The sequence below is a fragment of the Nuphar pumila genome, chromosome 9, assembly GCF_984573655.1.
Source record: "Nuphar pumila chromosome 9, dmNupPumi1.hap1.1, whole genome shotgun sequence".
NCBI lineage: Eukaryota > Viridiplantae > Streptophyta > Magnoliopsida > Nymphaeales > Nymphaeaceae > Nuphar > Nuphar pumila.
Window position 1 is genome coordinate 113,976,294 of NC_143257.1, and position 21,194 is coordinate 113,997,487.

The following is a 21,194-nucleotide window of genomic DNA, read 5'->3' on the forward strand; positions in this document are numbered from 1 at the left end:
TCCCCGCACCGAGATGGATTTAATTTAACCTCCACCCCCGCCTTCATCCCCGTTTCATGTCCTCCATCTCTGGTCCAAATGGGGGCAAGGCGGGGTGGAGCCCCATTTCCCCTCGATCTATTGTCATCCCTTAGAAGAATTGGGGATGGAGCGGGGTGGGTCAAGTCAGGGATTGGGATGGGGACAGGGCAGGGCGGGGGAAAGCGTAACTCCATCTCCGCACCGGGATGGATTTTAACCTTCATCCCCGCCTCCATCCCAGTTTCATGCCCTTCATCCTTGGTTCAAATGGGGCAAGGCAAGGCGGGGCCCTGTTTTCCCGCAGTCCACTGCCATCCTTAAATGGAACTCTGACCACCTCTCCCAGTACGCCAAACCCTTTGCGCTAATGGAAAGTGAAAAGAGTATTCTGACGGACAACTTTATGCCATCTTGTATGAATAATTTATTGGTGAAGTACCAAATTGGGAAGCTCCTATTGTGAACAGTATCCTTAGAAGCATTATGAGGCTTGACCTCTACATGTTTTGTTAAGTTGTAAGCCAGAAGTTTTTAGAAGGCTTTTTGAGTATTATGCTGTCTAAATACTGTCATATGTTGGACAAGAGCGAGAGCATCTATGGCAGCACAACTAGAGGGGTCAATCCAACAAGGGAAAATGAAAACAGAAAAGTTGCCTCTTAAACCAAGAAATTGGTTGGTAATTTCATGTTGTAGGTGTTGGGTCCAGCCCTATTCCTAATTAATGGTGTGGGGAAGTGAAATAGTCACCCACTTCTCATTAATGCAGGAGAAGTTGAAGGGTCAGCCCTATCCCCTCATTAATGATGTGGGGAAGTGGAATAGCCACCTAACTCCCATTAATGCAGAAAGTTGAAGGGTTAAAACCCCTTCGGTTTCTAGAATGAGTCTAGAAGACTCACTTCTAGAAGGTTCATATCTAGAAGACTCTATGCCATCTATAAATAGGGGTGCAGAGGCTGTGTGCTGGAAGAAGAAGGGAAAAGTGGCTGTATGTAGTGTGCAGAGAGAGAAGAAGTAAGAGAGAGAGAGAGAGAGTAGAAAGAAGAAAAAGAAGGAAGAAGGTTCGTCACCATGCATTGATCCTAAGAGAGAGGTGTTGGTTGTGGTGTGGGCTTTGACTCGGGTTGTGCACCCGAGAGGTAATCTTGTATTCATTTCTTCCTGTGATTTCTTTGTTATTATCCTTAGCTTTGGGCAAGCTATTGGACGTTGTACTCTCTACATTGTACTCTCTACTTTCATTATAGTGGATTATTCTCTCTATGCTCCGTGGATGTAGGCTGTGTTGACTGAACCACGTAAACCCTTGTGTTGTGATTTGATTGTGCCTTTGTTAGATCCTATATTGCTTGCGCATATTTTTTGTTATCTTAATTTCTCTACAGTAGGAATGCTATGAAAGAAACTTGAAACTTTGGTTTTCGTGTATTTCTCGTGGAAATTTTGGCCAGTAAGTTTAGAAAACTGAAGGTGCAACTTCATCTCCTTTTTTTCAAGATTTTCACTCGGATGATGTTCTTCTGGGATAGTTTAGCAGATCTCTTCAAACTCTTCTACCTGAAGAAGACATGGTTAGTCAGCTTCTTTCAAGTCTACCTGGGATAATGCCCCTCTCCCTCGATCAGCAAATAAAATGCTAGCTCGTCTTCAATGTCATTGGAGAAGACAACAATGACCCACCCCACACACCACTCGCCGACGTTGGGTCCCCCCACCTCGTTGGCGTCAGATCCCCCCACCTCTGACTTCCACCAAACAATGACAACTCGCCTCAGCCACTGCTTATCGGCGTGCCCTGCTCTCTCTTCTCTCATATTCAAACCCTACTCTCTCTCTTTCTTTCTAGAGTGCCCCTGCTAACTGGCATCTTCCCCACCTGCATCCACACTGCTCAGTACCCCTGAACGCTGAATTCCTTTGAGCTATATTATTGAGTCTCCATTAATTGATTCTTGATCTGCTTGGAGAGCATTTCCAATATTTCTTATTTTCAAATCTTTTACTTGTAGTGCCAAGGATTACTCCATTTTTTGTTATAGTTTTTATTTTATCTTTTGGGTATTTAAGATTAATTAAGCTTACTTTGAAAGTTAATGAGATCTTTTTCATTTTATTATATATATTTTTTAGGTGGCTGCCCTTCAATTTGAAGATGACAATCAATATATCACCATGTATTCAATTTTCATAGTACAGTTGAAGGTGTCATTTTGTATGTGATGCTCTAAATGGGCATTTATATGTTGTTGGTGGCATGTGCTCGACTTATGAATCACTACAATCACGGGAGACACACAATCCACTTCTAAAGTCATGTCAATGCTCTAGTGATCCTGATATTTAGGGGCGTAGCTTGGATTCATGTGAGGGGGGGGGGGGGGGGGAGTGTGGCTCCGCCTATGCTGATATTCATTCTGACATAAGAGAATCAGTGACCTTGGATGGGAAGATATATGTTCGCCATGTCACCCTAACAATCCCAAACATATATGATTTTTTTCTACTGATTGCAGGAAAAAGGGAAAAAACAACAATTTGGTGATCGATACATTATTCTATGACCCGATGTTATATGTTTGGCTTTTTTTTATTAATAAGATTCCATTAGTTAAACCATTATGTTTTTCAATCAGCCAATTTGAGGGCATTATTCGATAATACATCGAAATGAGAACATAAAATTGAAAAATTGAATGACATGTTTTGTGCTTACATTCACAACTTTCTTCCTTGAAAATAACAGTTCTTGAGGAAATATTGTTGAGAGGTATGGAGGCCATGGGAGATATGGTGTTTTTATTAGCATATGAGTCTGAAACATTTGTTTGGTCTAGCTAATAACCTACTTATGCTACATTAGTTAAACAATAGCGTTAGTGTTGTTGGAGTTAGCATTGAGACCCATCAAAAGTTCAAAAACAATTATACATTTGCCTCCTATTCTCTGTTGAGATGAAAACCAAATGCAATTGCTATTCCTGATATGGTTTTAACTTTGAAGTATTTTCGTATGGGAAGGTTATAATTCTTCCTTTAGATGACTAATATGAAGGAATAGGTAGGATAGTTCAATCCTGCCCCGCATAGGTTGTCTAACCAACCTTGAGCTGACCCACTTAGCCGGATATACAAAGTCTTTGTGTGCAAAGGGTAAGATCATAGTTGGCAATGAATGAAACTGCAAAAATTTGTTAAAAAAGTAATACATAGTTAAAGCCCACAAGAGCTTCACACATCTGGTTAGGTGGGTCTGCTTAAGACATTGAAGTTCAAGGATGTCACGAGTTCAACAACAAGGTGTGCATTCCTTGTCTTATGGCCAAAGTTGTAGTGGGCATGAGTAACAACCAAAGGGTATTTAACTATTTGGGGTACAATGGAGCATCAATCTCTTCTGATGGGCCCCTCCACCTAAACTAGGGTTTCTTATGGATAAATATAAAAAGTCAAAGTGATACATAGTTAAAAGTGTTTTTTCATTCAAGAAATCAGATGAAAAAAATCATAAAAATGTAGTTATGTCATAAAACAATGTGACTGGTTTAATTACGTTGTCCCTCACACATTGTGTAACTGTCATTATGGATATTGCATGAAGCACCTGACTGAGAACTTTTTGAAGAAATTTGGTGCACCACTTAGTGTATACTGGTGGTGTTCAAAGCACCCACGAGATAGCAGTGTCATTTTTATATTTCAAAGATCCGTGAGCAAAGTGAAAAAGCATACAAATATGTTGTTGATAAGGTAAAACTGATACATTGGGCTAACAATCATTTCTTCGTTAGAAGGCACGGGTGCTTAACCTCTAATAACGCGAAGTGCTCTAATTAGTGGATTCTCCTTATATATGATAAACCCTTAATCCTATTTATTGAGAAGCTTCATATAATATTGATAAAACTTTATGAGAAAAGGACTAATGGAGAGAAAATGATTGACATTGTGGTGCTTGAAATAATTACAAAGATTAAAAAGCGTGAGATAGAAGCACAAAAGCTACACGTGGTAGTAGTGCATTGCCTCCACCATCACTACGAAGCCTGTGATTGAAAGTACGAGTATAATATTGATCTTGAGAGTATGAAATGCCCTTGTGAAGAGTGGCAGGTTAGCAAAATTCCTTGCGAGCATGTCATCTTATGCATTTTGTATGAGGGCAATATTTCAGATGATTACTACGACAAGTTCTATACAGTTGAATAATATCGAGCTACATATGATACTTATCAATTTCATCTGATGGCCAATAATGTCCCACATGTTGCTCCTCTGACCCTTATTCTCGTCTTACCACCAACACAAGTTAAGAAAGTAGGGTGACTTAAAGTGAAGAGATAGATAACATAATACAAGAAGATGGTGTCATACAAGTGCAGTGTATGTCACAAGCTTAGCCATAACAAGCGGAAACATGATTATGAAGTAATATGTGAGTATTCAATGCATTTAGAAATTTGTCTGACATGCATCTTTATAGTTTACATAATGTTTTTTCACTATTGTGCTTTTTTTATTCAAGTACTCATTTGGTTTAATGTTGTGTTGTAGGTTCAGTTTTTTTTCATTATGGATTGGTTACGCAGAATGATCGACCACTATTGTGTAAGTGGATGAAAGCTGATGAAGTTGATCATTGCGCTTGCAATAATGAAAGTTGATGAAGAGTCTTATCATGTGCATGCATTTGTTTATTAATGAATTGTGTATATAACATGTAATGAAATTGTTTGATTCTTTGTTTTTTGTGTATGTAACAAAAAATGAGGTTATTTGATTTTTGTTTTATAAAAGCTGATTGATTTGTTTATGAGAATGAATTGTGTGTATAACAAGGAATAAAATTATTTGATCTTGTTTTTCTTTGATACGTGTTGCTTATGTAAAGGTAAATGCAAATTTCACAATTAGTGACTTATATTTGAAGGAATTTTGTAAGGTACGTGCAACTTTTTGTTAATTATATGCTAAATCAAAAAGTAATTTCGCAAGGTACATGTAAATTTTTGTTCATTATATGCTAAATCAAAAAGAAATTTTATAAGGTACATGCGAAAAGTTGTAAAATTTCTTATTAGCATCACACCGGTATTAGCCTCCATCATTCGCAGGAGATTTGTCAAAAAAATCATTGGAGGGGGGCCAAAATTCGAGGTTTGCAAAAATAAAACATATAGATGCAACAAGGGGGTTGAGAAATAAAACAACATTCTTTTACAAAATGAAGTCGATTATACATTGCATTCATTCAATTCTTTCACAAAATAAAGATTCTCATACATTGCATTCATTATATTCTTTCACAAAGCGAAACCGCTCATACATTTCATTTATTTCATTTCACAAAATGAGGTAGCTTATTATTGCCTCTTTGATGTAGAGAAAATAAAGTATGTGCAAGAGTACCTCAATCTCTTGGGCCTCAAGAATGCTGCATATCACCACATCTTTGATGAAGAGATAACACTACACTCTGTGTTGTTCTCTTGCATCTCATCCCATCGAACGCTAACTTGTAGACTTTTGCTTTTCTATTTTATTCATTCCATAAGATGTGCTTACCGAAAAAACTCAGTTCATTAGAGTGGAGGTCTCAAGAATGTTGCATATCTCACTCATACCACGTGATCGAACACATCAACTCTGTGTTGATGGGTAGATATATCATCATCATTTTTGTTCTCTATGGCAGAAATGTGTTGCAAATTTCATTTCCAATGCCACCCATACTATAAGGTGCTCTTACTGGAAAAACTCACCATCGATAAATTTTTATCGATGAAGCACTGCCGATCTTCTCACCACCGATGATTGATTTTGAAAAAATGCTTATAATTTCTCACTAGTTGGAGGCCACAAAAAATCTAGTTTCTATGAAACCCTAGCTTTGCTTTTATACTGTGCTCGTAGGGATTTTCACAATACTTCATGCAATACTCGTCTATAATTTTGCAATTATGGGACTTTTGCAAATTTTATGACTTTCCCAACTGATCGCATAAAACACGTCGCAGATTTCGCTATTTGTTTGAAATTTTGCAATATTTTTTGAAAAATCCAACCTCCGATGCGATTTTGTCCATTCAACTGATTCAGGTTCATAAATTCGCGTCATGACATGCAAAAATAAAAAATCCGCACCTACAAGAAGTAAAAGCGTCGAGAAAAATTTTAAAACCCATGATATTGTCCATTCGACGGATTTGATAAATTGTGAGGCATTTTTTAAAACACATTATTTTTAAGTACTGTCATTTTCCAATATGTAAATATGACAGATTCAGGTTCATACCATGGATCCAGCTATTTGCCCTTACGGCCTTATAGTATGCAGTTTTGCAGGCAGGCTATGGATGCCTGTCGGATTTAGATTTTTGGTGGATTTCAATGTGAAGATAAAAAGAAAGTCAGAGAGAGAGAGAGAGAGAGAGAGAGAGAGAGAGAGAGAGAGAGAGAGAGAGATCTAAGGTTAATATCCTACTGTGTTGTAAGCATAAGGTCAAATTACAATGCGAGTAACATTGTTATAGTTAATCTGTAAATTATTATGATTGCCAACATTTTCTTTAAGAGATTGTCAGAATAAAATTATTATAAAAAACAGATATTACCAGGAAAATTTTCTGTCACTGTAATGGGCACCATTTTTTTTATATTAGTACTGAAATCAGTTTACCAGTATCAGCAGTCGGGACCAATGCCACAAATCCCAGGTTTGGAGAATTTTAGCAAGGGAAAATCTGATGATAATTTTCGACAAAGTTTACTCTTTTTGGGAAAACCTCAAGAGAGTACCTGCTATTAAAAAAATTGAAATATACAAAAATATAAAAATATCACAATAATATTTTCAAAATAGGTGATGATGACATCAAGCCCAAGGCCAGTCAGGTCTCGACCCCAGATCCAATCAGGTTTTAACAGTCAGTAGAAATCTTTAGGCAACGATAGTAATCAGAAACTTAAAAGAGGCAAGAAAATAAATTTGGGGAACTACAACTTCCAATATTACAAATGTTCACATTATTGTCGAAAACAGAACAGAAGAAAAAAGGATAAAGATAAGCCAAGAAAAGGATGTGAAAATAAGGCTTTCTACAAGCTCAAAAGATCACACAAACCTCATGTTCCCTGTACTCCTGAGTGAAACGTGAGAGAACAGAACGAACAAAAGATAACAACAGCAAGACACACATCTGTGTAAATTGATACAAGCCCCTCCAAAATGGACTCCTAATGCAGATTCATGGTTTGCACTTCTCACAGAAAACCTCAACAAAGCAAACAGGGCAAGCCTGAAGAAGGAACCCAAAATCAATCAGAAACAATGACGAGAGACTTGAATGTATCTGAGTTAAAAGTAATTTTGTTTTCTTATTTCTGACATTGTTGTAACTCCACATCAGGAGTGGATCAGATCAAACTGACGTTGGACCTGCAATGAGTTGATCATCTGAACTTAGGTGGATCTCTCCTGAAATTAACAAGTCAATGAAACCAACCTTGTTGATGCTCAGCCATCTGGAAACACAGCTCGCATGGTAGATATGCTTGCAAGGCAGCGTCATGCACTTATCACCTCTTCTATAGTTCATTTGGCAGATCACACAACTGCAAACCAAGGGCTAAAAAGTTTTCTTCATACAGAAAAGCATCTGAAAATGGAAAGAAAATTTTGCCAAAAATACAGAAAGCGCTCAGATAATAGACTAAAAGTTTAAAATTGTTGGGATTGTTCAACCATATGCTGATGTCAGAAACTTGGCCACAGTCAGTTAACTGGGTTAGTCCAGACTGACATATAAAGCTGCACAAGTCTATGGTTGACCACCAGACAGTCTCTCTTTCTCAACCTATATCAGTGACTAAGGTTTATTAAGTGGTGGTTCTTCTTTCCATTCCTTATTGACAACCTTCATCAAATATTAGCTGCCCTTTCAATCCCAAGTTTGTGATCTTGTAAAAAGAACCTTATTATGACATATAATACCCACAATTTTTGTCATACATATTGAAAATAGGCCAAAATATAAGAGAGCACCAAAATGGACACAAAAAAAGATGAAAACCTGGCTTTGTTCAAATTAAAGAGTGTATTGTTGCTAAATTATTTTCTGTAACCATCAAATTATTTTTCTCTTTAACGTATCTATTTTAGGTACTCACTGTTTCATAAGTTGGAAATAAATGGACTCCAAGTTAAGGAGTCCATGAAATATTATCAACATAGCTGTCTTTTATTGTTGAAAACTGGGCATCTTAAATTTGTATAAACTGCTCCTTAAAGGCATTGACTGCTTCTATTTTAAACATCTATTTTACATTCTACTACTCCCATAATCCCATCCAGAAAATAATGATGTTTCTCCATATCTCATAGGATTATGATCCATGGATCATGATGTAAAAAAAGCAAAACATGGTCTAAAATAAAACATATTGAGCGAACTGGAAGCATAACAGTGAAAATCTATTCTTCGAACAAAAGATATAAGCAAATTGAAACAATATCTATCTTAGTTGTCAAAAGCGGTGCCTAGGCAGGCTAGGCGCAAGGCTTATGGGTCTAGGCAATAGAGCTCTGTTTTTTTTTTACCTAGGCTGGCCCCACCTAGGCCATACGGACATGGTTGCCATTTTTAAAAAAATTGTCTCATTTTCTTTCTTTTTTTTCTTCCTCCAACCCCAAAAGCTTTCTTTTTTGTTCTTTCTTTTTCTTCTTTTTTTGCTTTTCTTTTTTACCTTCTTATTTTTTCTTCTGACTCCTTTCACTCCTTTGTCTTCTCTTTTTCTTCCTCTTCCTCTTTTTCTTCTTCTTCCTCTTTTTCTTCTTCTTCCTTTCACCTTTTGCCTTCTCTTCTTCTTCTTCACCCACCCCCTTTTTTTTTCTTTTTTCCCTCCTTCCCTCTCGCTCATCCCTCCACCCTCTTCTTTTTTTTCTTCCTCTTTCTCCTTTTTTTTATCTTCTTTTTTATTTTTGTTGTTTACTTGTATGCATGTGTTTTTGACACACACACAAAATTTGTTTTTCAGTTATATATATATATATATATATATATATATATATATATATATATATATATATATATATATAAGAACGAGGTTCATCCTATCACCTTTTTCTTTACGTCACCCTTAAGAGTCAAAGACCCTCCAAATATCAAAGTTTTAAATGTTTTATGTTCAATTTGAACCATTAGATGTGTTTAGCAATACTTATTTATTGAAAAACAAACTTTGTCTAAAATTGATTTGATGCAAAAATGTGAACATTTTATCATAAAATTTTGGTACGATATCAACCAATGATATTTTTACCTCTATCTGAGCATAAAGATGCTTAATCAATTGCATGTTCTTCATTCAGCAACAATCATAAACACATCTAACGGTTCAGATCGAGCATAAAGCATCTAAAAACTATGATTTTTGGAGTCCTAACAATGACCTAACGAAACAGGGGCAGGATAGTTCTCTCTCTCTCTCTCTCTCTCTCTATATATATATATATATATATATAGAGAGAGAGAGAGAGAGAGAGAGAGAGTAATCGGATTGTGTGCACCAAGTTTTGGTGTATGTTCAATATTATACAATTTCATGAATTGTGCGACATGTTACACTGAATTACACACTTCATCCATAGTTACAATCATATGTTTGTTACTAAATTTAACTATTTATTGTAATATTTTTGTTTTTCTTAATATTTTTTTGTCTCACCTAAGCCCACTAGTTACAATCATATGTTTGTTACTAAATTTAACTATTTACTGTAATATTTTTTTTCTTAATGTTTTGATTTTTTGGTCCTGCCTAGGCCCCGACTAGTTTTTTTAGGGATCTTTTGCCTAGGCTCCGACTAGCGCTTTTGACAACAAAGGTATCTACAGAACTACCATCTAATCACAATGTTAAGAAAATATGGTTGTACCGTTCTCGTGTCTTTTTTCTTGAGAAAAAACTGCATTTATATTTTGAAATTGGAAGTGAAGAAATCAGCTCTTGTGGCAGACCTCTACTATGAGTGCCAACTGCCTCGCCTAGATCTAATAATTCCTGCATTGTTCAATCAAGCATTGACATGAGTTCAAGAATCAGAACATAATGGATAATCAAGAACAGGATAAATGGACCAAGCCAACTTAATTATCAGAATATATTTTCTAAACTAGCTTCTATCCAGTGGAATATGCACTTTATAGCCATGTTAACAAAATTCACTGTCAATAAAGTTGTTGATTTTTTAAGCAAAAAGTCAAAAAAGTTTTCAGATTGCAATCTATGACAACAAATAAATTTTGTTCCTCTTTTTGATTTTCCGCATTCATAGCCAAGATGGGAGAAATTCAAACCCAAGACCTCAGAGCTAGATACTGCAAGTCTACTGTCCAGCTATCTTATTTGACCACAGTTACACAGTTTTAAAATATGAAAATGAAAAGACAGCGAGTCAATCACAGTATCAGCCTTTTTATAATCAAAGGATCAAAAAAGTTGAGACTTAAGGTTCTTGTTAGGGGTGAAAATCAGGCTGGGTAGTGTGGTACTGGACCTGTGACAGGCCAGGCTTAGACCCAAGGTTTGGGCCCAAGAATGATTACTTTCTGACCTGGGTGTTTTTTTTCCCCTTCTGAATAGGGTTTAGTAAAACCAAAACACATATGATCAGGCCTTATTTTAGGTCAAGCCTAGTCATGAGAGATCCTAGGGCCAATCCCAAAAAGATCAAATCCTGGCCCCTTTTTATCCCCCAGGCAAGTGGGTCAATAGTGGTCTCACACATAGCCAAACCCAAGTCTAATTCATAGCCACAGTTCTAGGAAAAAGCTACCAGGAAATGGTCACTATGAATTTTCTATGACGTCCTAATTTATTGTTACAACTGGGAATGCCCTTGATGCGCTAATAGATGCTCTCCATGATTCTCCAGTTAATAAAGAAGCATGAAACATTTCTTGAGAAGAAAAGCCACTTATCTCAGGTACAAAGAAAATATTGCACGCAACTTTACATGAATTCCCAACAACTTCTTGTACATCAGGAACAAGTACAAAACAAAAAAGAAAAGAAAAAAGGTAGCTATTTGTTTTCCAATTGATGCCTCTTCTCAATCTCCAAACTGATCCAAATAATGGAACACATTTGAAAATCTTGCACTGATATTGCTTAGTATGTTGAATATGTGGACACCTGACTCTTGAAATCGTAAATAGCTTATTCTTTCAGCCAATATGTTTTCTGTTGCTTTAGATTTCACTTCAAAGCTGGATCAATATATTCCATTTACCCTCCCACTCCATCACTTCCAGAGTTGGCGATTTTCTTATTAAAGGAAAACTTAGAATGAATAGATATGTCCAATGTTGTGAAAAGCGTTGAGGTGCAGTGAGGCGCTCCACCAAAAACTGAGGCGAGGCGTAAAGCGTAAGCCTAAGCGACCCCAATTGTTTTGGGATGAAGGCGTAGTTGTTGTAAAACTAAAAAAAAAACTATAAAAAAATATTTAAAAATACAAATAAATAAAAAATAGCTTTATTGATGAAGCAACAAGCAATAAGAAATAGAAAATCCAAAATAAATACTAAAAAATATGATTAACATGTAAAAGTAACTGAGAAACTGAAAACCAACACTTCTTCTTCCTTGAGGGGCAGATGGGCCTCGCCTCAAGGCACGCTTTTAACAACACTGGATATGTCTTATTTTTGTTTCCTATAAACTCCAACCATATATAATAAAATTGATGAACTGAGATAAAATTATGGTAAGTTCGAATAAAAATTCAATTGGAGTTGGCTGCAAATTACAAATATTGTGAACAGATCCAAGCTTTACATAAAGCACAAGGCAGTTTGTTGTTTTCACCAGAATGATAACTATCTCAAAATTTTGAATATTATCATTTGTAGAAAAGAAATCAAACGATTCCTTTAAAGCAACCCCAAAGACCTTTTTGCTAGAAGGAGCTATAAGATGGTATCAAATCTTATTTTTAAACTTTTCTTTATTTATTGCTAGACAAACACAGGATTTGAACCAGGATCCCTTTGATTAAGGCAGCTAGCCTATAACCATCTGGCAAATTGAACATGAAAATCTGCGCGTGGAAAAAACAAACTGGGGCAATTTTTTCTTTTTTCCTTTTTTTTAAAATGTTTGAAACCTTATAAAAGCTACCACAATAAAACAAATACAGGCCTACTTCCAATGCACAAATTCATATCCTAAACATAGTAGTTTCAGTTTTTTCTGGCAAATTCTCATTGATGACCAAATCACAGAAAGAGTTTTATTAAGGGAATGAAAGAGTGCATCCTAAGTGTATTGCAGCATTTAATACATTCTTTCCGTTATACATTGAAAGATTTAGATCCTAAACATTTATTTGTGAAATCTCTACACATTCTCAGGTCCATATTTGAGTCACGACTAAAATTTCCAGTTGAAGAGATAAGAAATTCAGCAGAATATTTGAATTGTCAATGAACACAAATCAGGAATCACCAGGATTTTCTAGCTAAACTGGAGCTGCATTAGGAGATCCTTCTGTGCAGTTTTAGGAAAGATTGAAGGTGCAACACAAGTAGGTTTTTGGATGCAAAACTCTGTGAAATAGTACCATCTAAATGCAACTATAGTAGTTTATAAAAAGTTTCACTCTACAATCTACCACAAAAAGCTACACTACCATAATCATAGAATCCATGTCCATATAACAATAAGTAATGCTATCCAGGAAATAGAATAATCTAATTAACACACCTCATATGTCATGTTATCAGGATCGATATTGTCTTCCCATAACACCTGCTATCCTCAAAAACCAAAGAGCATAAAATGATTAGAAGACGCTAAACGAAGTTCTTGGTAAGATTTTAGACCTTAAAAAATGTACATCTTCAAATGTTATCATAAGGATACTGAATATTCACAAACCATATTGCCTCCTATTCTAAGGATTTAATCCTGATATTATGATGAAATGTACAATAATCCCAAAGCATATGAAATATTATTAATAATGCACAAGCATGTCAACTCCACATCTTTTAAAAAGGTTGATAAAATAAAATTCACCCAATTACACATCCCAGCAAGCATTCATTGACAAAGGAACAAATCTCATCTCACAATCACATTGACAAACAAAACATCTGAGGATCAACAAAAAGACAGGACAAACGTTCATGTATCTACTAATATTCCTTGCCTAAAGCAAGCCCTCAAGGATAAAGGGAAAACCTGAACAACTTGAAGTCAAGCATCCATTCCTACTTATCCTACTTAGAGACCTCAGATGCCAACAATGATGGGGGAAGCAAATAATAAGCCTAAATCATGAACATGGCATATTAGCGACGCCCATCATGTACAGACCATGTAGCCTCCTAATCAGGACCTCATGCATTAACTCTCTCTCTAAGCGCACAAGTAGTCAGCCGCACCCAGAGTTGCCAGTCGAGGAAGCGAGAGCGGGAAGCGATACGGGAAGTGAAAGTAGGAAGCGAGGCACTTTCAAAATTTTAGGAAGCGGGAAGCGTGAGACGACTTAAAAGCGAAATAGGAATCGTTTCAGAACCGACCTAGGAAGCGAACCAGAAGTGACCTAAGAAGCGAGGGGGAAGCGAAAAAAGAGAAAAAAAATTAAAAATACAAAAAAAATAGAAAAAAGGGAGAAGCGAGCTTCCCCAAAATGGGAAGCGTGCTTCCCAGTTTTTTGGTATGCTTCCCAGCACATTTCGAAAGCGCGACGTTTCACACTTCCGAAACGCGCTTCAGGGAAGCATGCTTCCCCACTCTCAAGGGCACTTCCGATAACTCTGGTTGCACCCTTTCATCCAATGAAATTCTCAAGTTCTATAGAAGCCTCATAGTGATCAAAATTCTCATCATCCAAAGCATCGATTTATTGAAACAAAACTAGCAAAAACTTAAATAATCATCTCTACACTCACAATCTAGAGATGTTATGCCCAAGACAGTGATTTTACTAATGCAGTGTCTCCTTCAGCCGATGCATCAATATATAGTTTTAATGCCAATCTTTGCAAGCACATAACTACAAATCTTATAAGGGAAAAACAAAGTGCACAATGAAGAAAAGCCTTCTGCTTAAGTCTCTATTGGTAGGAGGCATTTGGAGAGTTTTGGAGAAAAGAAGGAACTCCAAAATGGAAATACTTGCAAAATATCATGACATTATCAGTATTTCAAGGTCAGCCAATACTTGACATAAAATACCGGTGATATTTTCCCAAGATATAAAAAAATGTCTTTTATACATTTTAAGTATATGTTGTTTGTTTTTTGTTTCTTTTATATTTTTAAAAGTTTACTAATTGTTCCTTTATATTTTTGCAAGAAAAATACTTTATGACCTATTATTTCTTATCTTGTTTATTACTCTTTAGATTTTTTGAAATTTTAAAACTTCCAATATTTTTCCTAGAAAAACAACTTTGAAAAAAACTCCCAAGAAAAATCTTACCAAGAATGGTCTTGGTGAATACATATATATATATATATATATATATATATATATATATATATGTATATATGGTGCACACGTGTGTGTGGTGTCAATGAGTCGAAACCAAGGTTGCTAGATTAGGAAGCGGAAGCGGAAAACGATACGGGAAGCAGAAGCAAGAAGCAAGAAGCAAGAAGCAAGAAGCAAGAAGCAAGAAGCAATGCATTTTAAAATGTATAGGAAGCGAGAAGCGGGAATAAAAATAACAATATAAGAATTGAAAGGGAATAGAAATGGAACACAAATAAAAACTAAAATAAAAATGACTATTCTTAAATTTCATGATTTTTTACTGTAAGAATGAAATTTTTAATAAAATATAAAAATGATGACTGCCAATTTAGAAAAAGCACATGGAAGTGAGTGACAAGCGTGAGAGGAAACACAAAAAAAACACATAAAAAGTAGAGTGAGAAAACATATAAGAAGAATAGATAAAGCGTGGAAGAATCGAGATTCCCATTAAGTTTCGGAAGCGAGGAGTATAGCGCTTCCGAAGAGAGTTTTCAGTAAGCGAGCTTCCCACCTATCTAAGAAGCTTCCGGTAACTCTGGTCAAAACTCATAGACGAGTTATTTCAAGTCAATCCGACACCGTAGATGTGATCATAATAACTTAGAATTGATGTTCAAGAATTTTCATTTAGGATGATATTCATATTTTATTGCTTTAGATTAAGAAATTTGCATATACATAATCATGTACATGCAAGTCCATGCTTGGGTATGCTAGGACCCAACCCCATTTTCTCTCTTACATGCAAAGATTTACCATGTATAATTTCCAGGTAAAGGAATATAAAGCCTTCTTCTCATCATATCATCCATACACTCAAAATATGAAACCGCTGAAAAAATAGGCATAAAAACTGCAGCATCTAAAATCACAGTACTTTAGTCAGCTAAAGAATTTAGAGGGCGAGCCTCTGTGCCCCAAAATTTTAGTTTCATGTGGGTTACATGCCTAAATATCCATCGACATGATTTTTGGATTTATATTCTCAACTGAAACCAAACAGTTCCACTTGAAAAAGGGGCTCTATCACATGCATATATCTATTCCAAAAAATACATCCTTTTCTGTCATGCTCCATTCCTGTCAAATCTAGTCTACACACTCATATTTGTGGTACTAATCACATATTCAAGTTGAGATACTCAATTATTCTAGCATCAAATGGAGTTTGACTTGTCAGCTGTCATGATATTGGAAATGGAACATTTCATAACAACCTGGCTTTTTTGCCACCCTCTAGATAGCACTCTTACTGGCAGGTTACCCAGACGATCAGCACAAAGAGGCTTGGCAATTTCATATTGTAATATCTACCATCACAATAACAAAGGGAGAGTCATTTGCTCTAAATCTAGAATATGGAGTTCTTGCAAACTAGTAAACTGTAAGAGACTGACAAAAGGCCAATGATTAGAATCTATGTCACAGGGATTCGGCCAGCCGGGTGCCGCACCCGCGTCGACGCGACATGACTTGGGTGTGGGTGCGGCACCCGGTGCAGTCAAACCGACACTAGGTGTGGTCAAACCGACACTGGGTGCGGTCAACACACCCAGGGTCTTAATTGTCTAATTTTGGACTTAAAAAAAAATCCCGATGAAATGGGGTTGGGAGGGGGATTACGGCAAAAAAATCTCCTCCCCCCCCCTCCCGACCCTGACGCCTCCTCTTCTCCGTCTTCAACCCAGCGGCGCGGCGACTCCAGGTATGTCTCCTTCATTCTCTCTCTCTCAATCTCTCGCCCGCAGCATAAAAATGTTTTGATGGGTTTATTATGTGTGGTCGTCATCTTCAATGGAGATAATGAGGAGAATCAGGTGGATGGTCAATCGTGAGTTGGGGAGTTTCAAGGAAGAAAATAGGGAAAGCAATGATAATTTCTCATTTGATTTTTCCCTTTCCTATGGTGCTTTTGATAGGTATTTATGTTTATAATCGGATGGTTCTTATTATTTCAAAAAGTATGTGCTGTTTTAATTGGACATTTTATGCAAACAGGGATTTGATGGTAGGCAATTTTCAGGTTGAACAGAGATCATCCGTAGCTTCATTTAGGAATCGGTTGTAAGCTCACCAGAGTGCATATATTTCAGTAATTATGGTGACGTCCGCAAGGCTCAAGTGAAGCCATAAAAGGTTCCCGTCAGAGTGTATATGATTTCCATTCGAGGGGTTCATGGTTTCGTTTGCATTTTCCAGAGGACAATGAAAGATGAGAGGAGCGAGACCTTATCATGATAAAAGCTGCTGGAAGGAAAATAAAAAAGGTTGCTGTCAGATAAGCCTAAAAAGGTTTGCTGGTATATTGGCAGCGTGGTTTAGTTTGGAAGAAAGTTTAGTACCGAATGGTTATTTTTGACATTTTCATCATATAAGCTGAAAAAGAATAGCTTCACTTAGGCGGTTGGTTGATTAGACAACCCAAAGGTTGGATTGTATCTGTAAATATTAGACATCCCAAAGGTTTTTATTTCATTAGTGTTACTGTTAACTGTTAAAAATTATATATATATATATATATATATATATATATATATATATATATATATATATATATATATATATATATATATATATATATCCTCCTGCACCCCCGCACCCAAGTTTTTTTAAAGTGCCATATCGCCGCACCCACACCCACACCTGCACCTATGTGACATAGATTAGAATGGAAAAAAGTACAAACATGATATTGCTCAGCAAAGGAAAAGTGGCATGGAACAACAAAAGTTAATGCCAAAAGGAAAATATCATTTGAAAGAAATCATAGGAAAGATAAAGGTGCTGGACTTTAGAAAAGGAACCAAGGTACCAATAGCCATGTTTTTGAAGAATGAAAGACACTTCAAGCAAATTTGGTAGATTTCTCACCCTATTTAGCACTTGAAATTTTGACTAAGCCCATACTGCAGGTCTCAATTAATAACCTACACACTAATTTACCCAAATCATGCTTCATTCAGACCAAAATGTTATGAGTGAACTCATCTGAAAGATCTGATACAACTGATGTTGATTGGGATCCACCTGGTACACATAAAAGGTTATGCCCACTCAAACAAATAAGGGCATGAAAAGTAACATATACATGGCAAACCAGGCACTACTAGGCAACAAAAAATCATCAATAAAAATGAATCCAAAAGAAGGAAGAAGCAAGTCAAGCAACCATAACACAGTGATTTACAGAGAAGTATAATCGTGAATGTAGCTTAATTGGCAAAAGTTCAACAAATGCAACATTGATTAATTTAAATTCAAACATCACAGATCTGTAAAAAATGGCCAGCTGTAAAACAAGTTAGAAAAGCATTATTGAGATTGTCCATGCACCACAATTTGTAAAAAATTATCATTCAGAGGGAGAAAATATCTGAGAGAATTGCACAATAAAACAAACGAAGAAATAAGTAAGCTGTAAAATCCTTGAAGTTTAAACGAAAAATCCCTAACCGATTTTAGAAAATAAACTCAATAATACATTTTGTGCTGAAGGTCAAAACTTTTCACTATATAATCCATACTTAAAAATGAAAGTATACTTCAAATTATTAAAGAAGTGCCCATACATCACAAATAGAGTGTCACAACACTTGGCACACAGTGTCTAGCATCTCCAAAATGTTAAACACTGAACTTCGAAAATAGTCATGTCCAAGCCAGGTCAGGATGTATCAGTGTCAGTGTCAGACATGGATGGACACCAATCTGAACAACCTCTAACCTGTAGGAGCATCCAGGTAACTTAGTCCATAAGACCAAAATGTCATGAATAGGAAAACTCATTTTAAAATATCTACATATCAATATCACAAGGCAGTTTTCACAATTTGTGAAGAACAAAGCAAGTAAAAAATGTAGATACAATAGGTTAAAGCATTTGGCAAAGAGAGCAAAATAATTCTCCAAAGCAGCAAAGTGTCTATATCCGTGATTTGAATCTGGCACATATGAATGATCCATTTCACATGAAGATAGATGTACAGCTATAAAAGGACACTGATTTAGGCACCTGGGAACTGCTTGCAGCATGGTGTGTTTGATTGCCTGCAACATTCAATATCCAAATTAATGAACATCTAACTTTCAGTCAAATCCCAAATCTCCAATTAATTTTAGGAAACAATTCCAAAAGTACACTTAATTACAAAATCTAGAAACAAAGGAACCACAAAAAATCAAGGAAAATATCACCCTGCCAAGACTAACATTCCTTGTTAACTGCATCAGATGATGTGAATCGTAAAAAAGAAAAAATGCATCAGATGATGCCATGATGGCAATACTACAGACTCAATTTATAAAGATACAAATTTCTTCATAACTGATTGCAATGTCAACTTTAAGTTCAAGATAAACCAGCATATAACTTTTTCAGAAATCATGCGCATAGTGGTTTGCCAAATATCACAGCAGTAACTGCATCTGCTGGAATTCAAAAACAAGGAGGCAAATTTGGCTCAAAAAGATCTTGGGCAGATGTGTAGTGACATTTTATGTAGGATAACTACTGTAGCAAATATATTCAAAACCAGGATAGCTCAGCAGTCTTGTCCAAAAGGCACAAAAGTCATTTTTTTATGTGAAAGTGATACAATGGAAAATGCCAGGTGGAGAAATTTCTTTGCATGTAAGTTATTCATGAACATGATCAATCAGAGACAAGGTCTTTGTTTTTTCGTTTTTGGTGCCTGTGAGCCTAGGGAATGCTTCTTGATCAGCAACAAGCTTAAATGTACGTATGGCAAACTCAAGTGAAGGTTTTTAATTGTTACCACCCAACTGATAATTTAGATAGCATTAAGAACAGCACCATTCCAGAATTAAAAACTGCACAGAAATCCCATATTTGCCTAACGAAAAGGAAAAACAAAAAAACAAAAAGAGAACTATATTACAAGATAGACACATAGGTAGGATAGGAGAAACTGTTTCATGATATGCAACAGCCAATGAGAAGAAAGCAATCCTTAGAAGCTCTATATTCTCGAAACTCATGCACACCAGAACATTAGATGGCATGAGGGTTGAAATCATCTGGGCAGCAAAAAACATCAAAGTTGCTTCTTGCATTTGCCTCAAACAAACAACTAGAGAGAAATGGGGGAAAACATCAACTGTTGGTTTATAATGTCTTACATTCTTCAGTACGAGTAGGACCATTCACTGAAGTAGATCCAGCACTACCATTTCCATGCATGATAATTGGCAGTGGCTCATCATAGTCTGCCATGGAATAACTTTCCCAAGTTCTTTGGTCTCCATCATTTCTCTCAGCATCATTAATACCATAGGCATAACTATGACTGTAATACAGACTGTTGGTAGGACCAGGTAATCCTTGCTTGTTCGCATTCATATACAACGACAAGTATGAACTTTCCTGCATATCACAAATACCACAAATCATTAATACACACAAATAGCTGGATCCAAGTTCTCACCTCTCCTGAGAAAGTGAGAAAATTAGACACGTTTTCCCTTTCATGTAAAAGACAATTCCATGGGATTGGAACATTGTTTCAACTTGTGATATACGATCCACCCAGTCACCCACCACCACCCGCCACACAGCAAAAAACAACCAAACAAAATTGAAAAGACCATTCCCAAATAGTAATACCTAGGATCAGCCTTTCCTCAATTTTTATCATGTACTGTGGGTTATATACTTCACGTGATTCTCAGAAAGGATGGATGGTTCATGGAATTGAAACCCGATGTGGAACATTTTATTTCGACCCATTACGCCCAAACTCAACAAGAAAAATAGGGACCTCATATTCTCAGCTGCTAACTGAGAATGACCCTTTCTCATTTTATGTGGAATGAGAATTCCATTTCTTATCCATCTTACATTGCAAATTCCCAATACGAGACAGGCTTTAACTTCACCAACCAAAAAACAACAAAAAGAAGGATTCTCAAAGACTTGGAGTAGGCTTTCAATTCACGAAGCAAACATGCTAAGACTTAATAACCTAAACAGAAAACAAACTGCAGTCAAATGCTAAATAAACCAATAAAAGCAGCCAAGCAGTCTAAACTACTCAAAATGTCCACATCAATTACCAAACAATGACATAAAATTTTTTAGAGGGAACATTCCATAGAACCAAAACGCTAAAGTCCACATTGACACTACAAATATAATAACATCGAAGAATACCAACCAATGAATGAAATGTACCAACCTCATCATGCGAACTCTCCTCGAACCCGAGATCTGAGTGAGCGTAAGAAAGGCCCTCGAACAGATCCATGAAGCTCTCCGTCACAGTGTAAGGACACCCCGTGTTTATGTAGTGAACCTCCAGCTGCCTGGGCCCGTTCATTTTGGTTCTTCGACACACCTTTCTCGATTTATACAATCCGGAAGCAGAGAGCAACGAGAACCCTGAAGAATCGCAAAAATTAAATGAAGAGAAAGACTTTGCAAGAATAAATGCCGTAAAATTCAATGATAATCAGAGGATAACGGAATCCTTGAACGCCTCCGTCCACTCTCAACGGAGCCTTTACCGATTTCCGTTGCCGTTGAACCTACCCTGTGAAATATCACCGAAGGAAAGAGAACGGTAGAAACTAGAAACGGTGCGGTTTCCTTGTTTCACGGCACCGT

At 36.4% G+C, this 21,194-nt stretch overlaps 1 protein-coding gene across 1 annotated transcript; it reads right to left on the minus strand.

The window, feature by feature from the left end:
- Positions 1-7,126: 7,126 nt before the first annotated feature.
- On the minus strand, positions 7,127-20,907 carry LOC149828938 (E3 ubiquitin-protein ligase BIG BROTHER-like). Its single transcript, XM_090017177.1, has 7 exons — positions 20,767-20,907; positions 19,712-19,955; positions 18,585-18,619; positions 12,790-12,834; positions 9,959-10,083; positions 7,527-7,635; positions 7,127-7,319 (listed from the first exon to the last, which is right to left on the minus strand). The coding sequence occupies exons 1-7, from the start codon at positions 20,905-20,907 to the stop codon at positions 7,269-7,271; spliced, it is 750 nt and encodes a 249-aa protein (XP_089873303.1). The 3' UTR covers positions 7,127-7,268.
- Positions 20,908-21,194: the final 287 nt, after the last annotated feature.

Coding starts and splice junctions, on each gene's coding strand:
- LOC149828938 (XM_090017177.1), bottom strand. CDS start 20,907: ATGAACGGGCCCAGGCAGCTGGAGGTTCACTACATAAACACGGGGTGT. Junction 12,835..18,584: donor ATGCTGCAAGCAGTTCCCAG/GTGCCTAAATCA, acceptor TGAGGATAGCAG/GTGTTATGGGAAGACAATAT. Junction 7,636..9,958: donor AGAAAAAAGACACGAGAACG/GTACAACCATAT, acceptor CTTGGTTTGCAG/TTGTGTGATCTGCCAAATGA.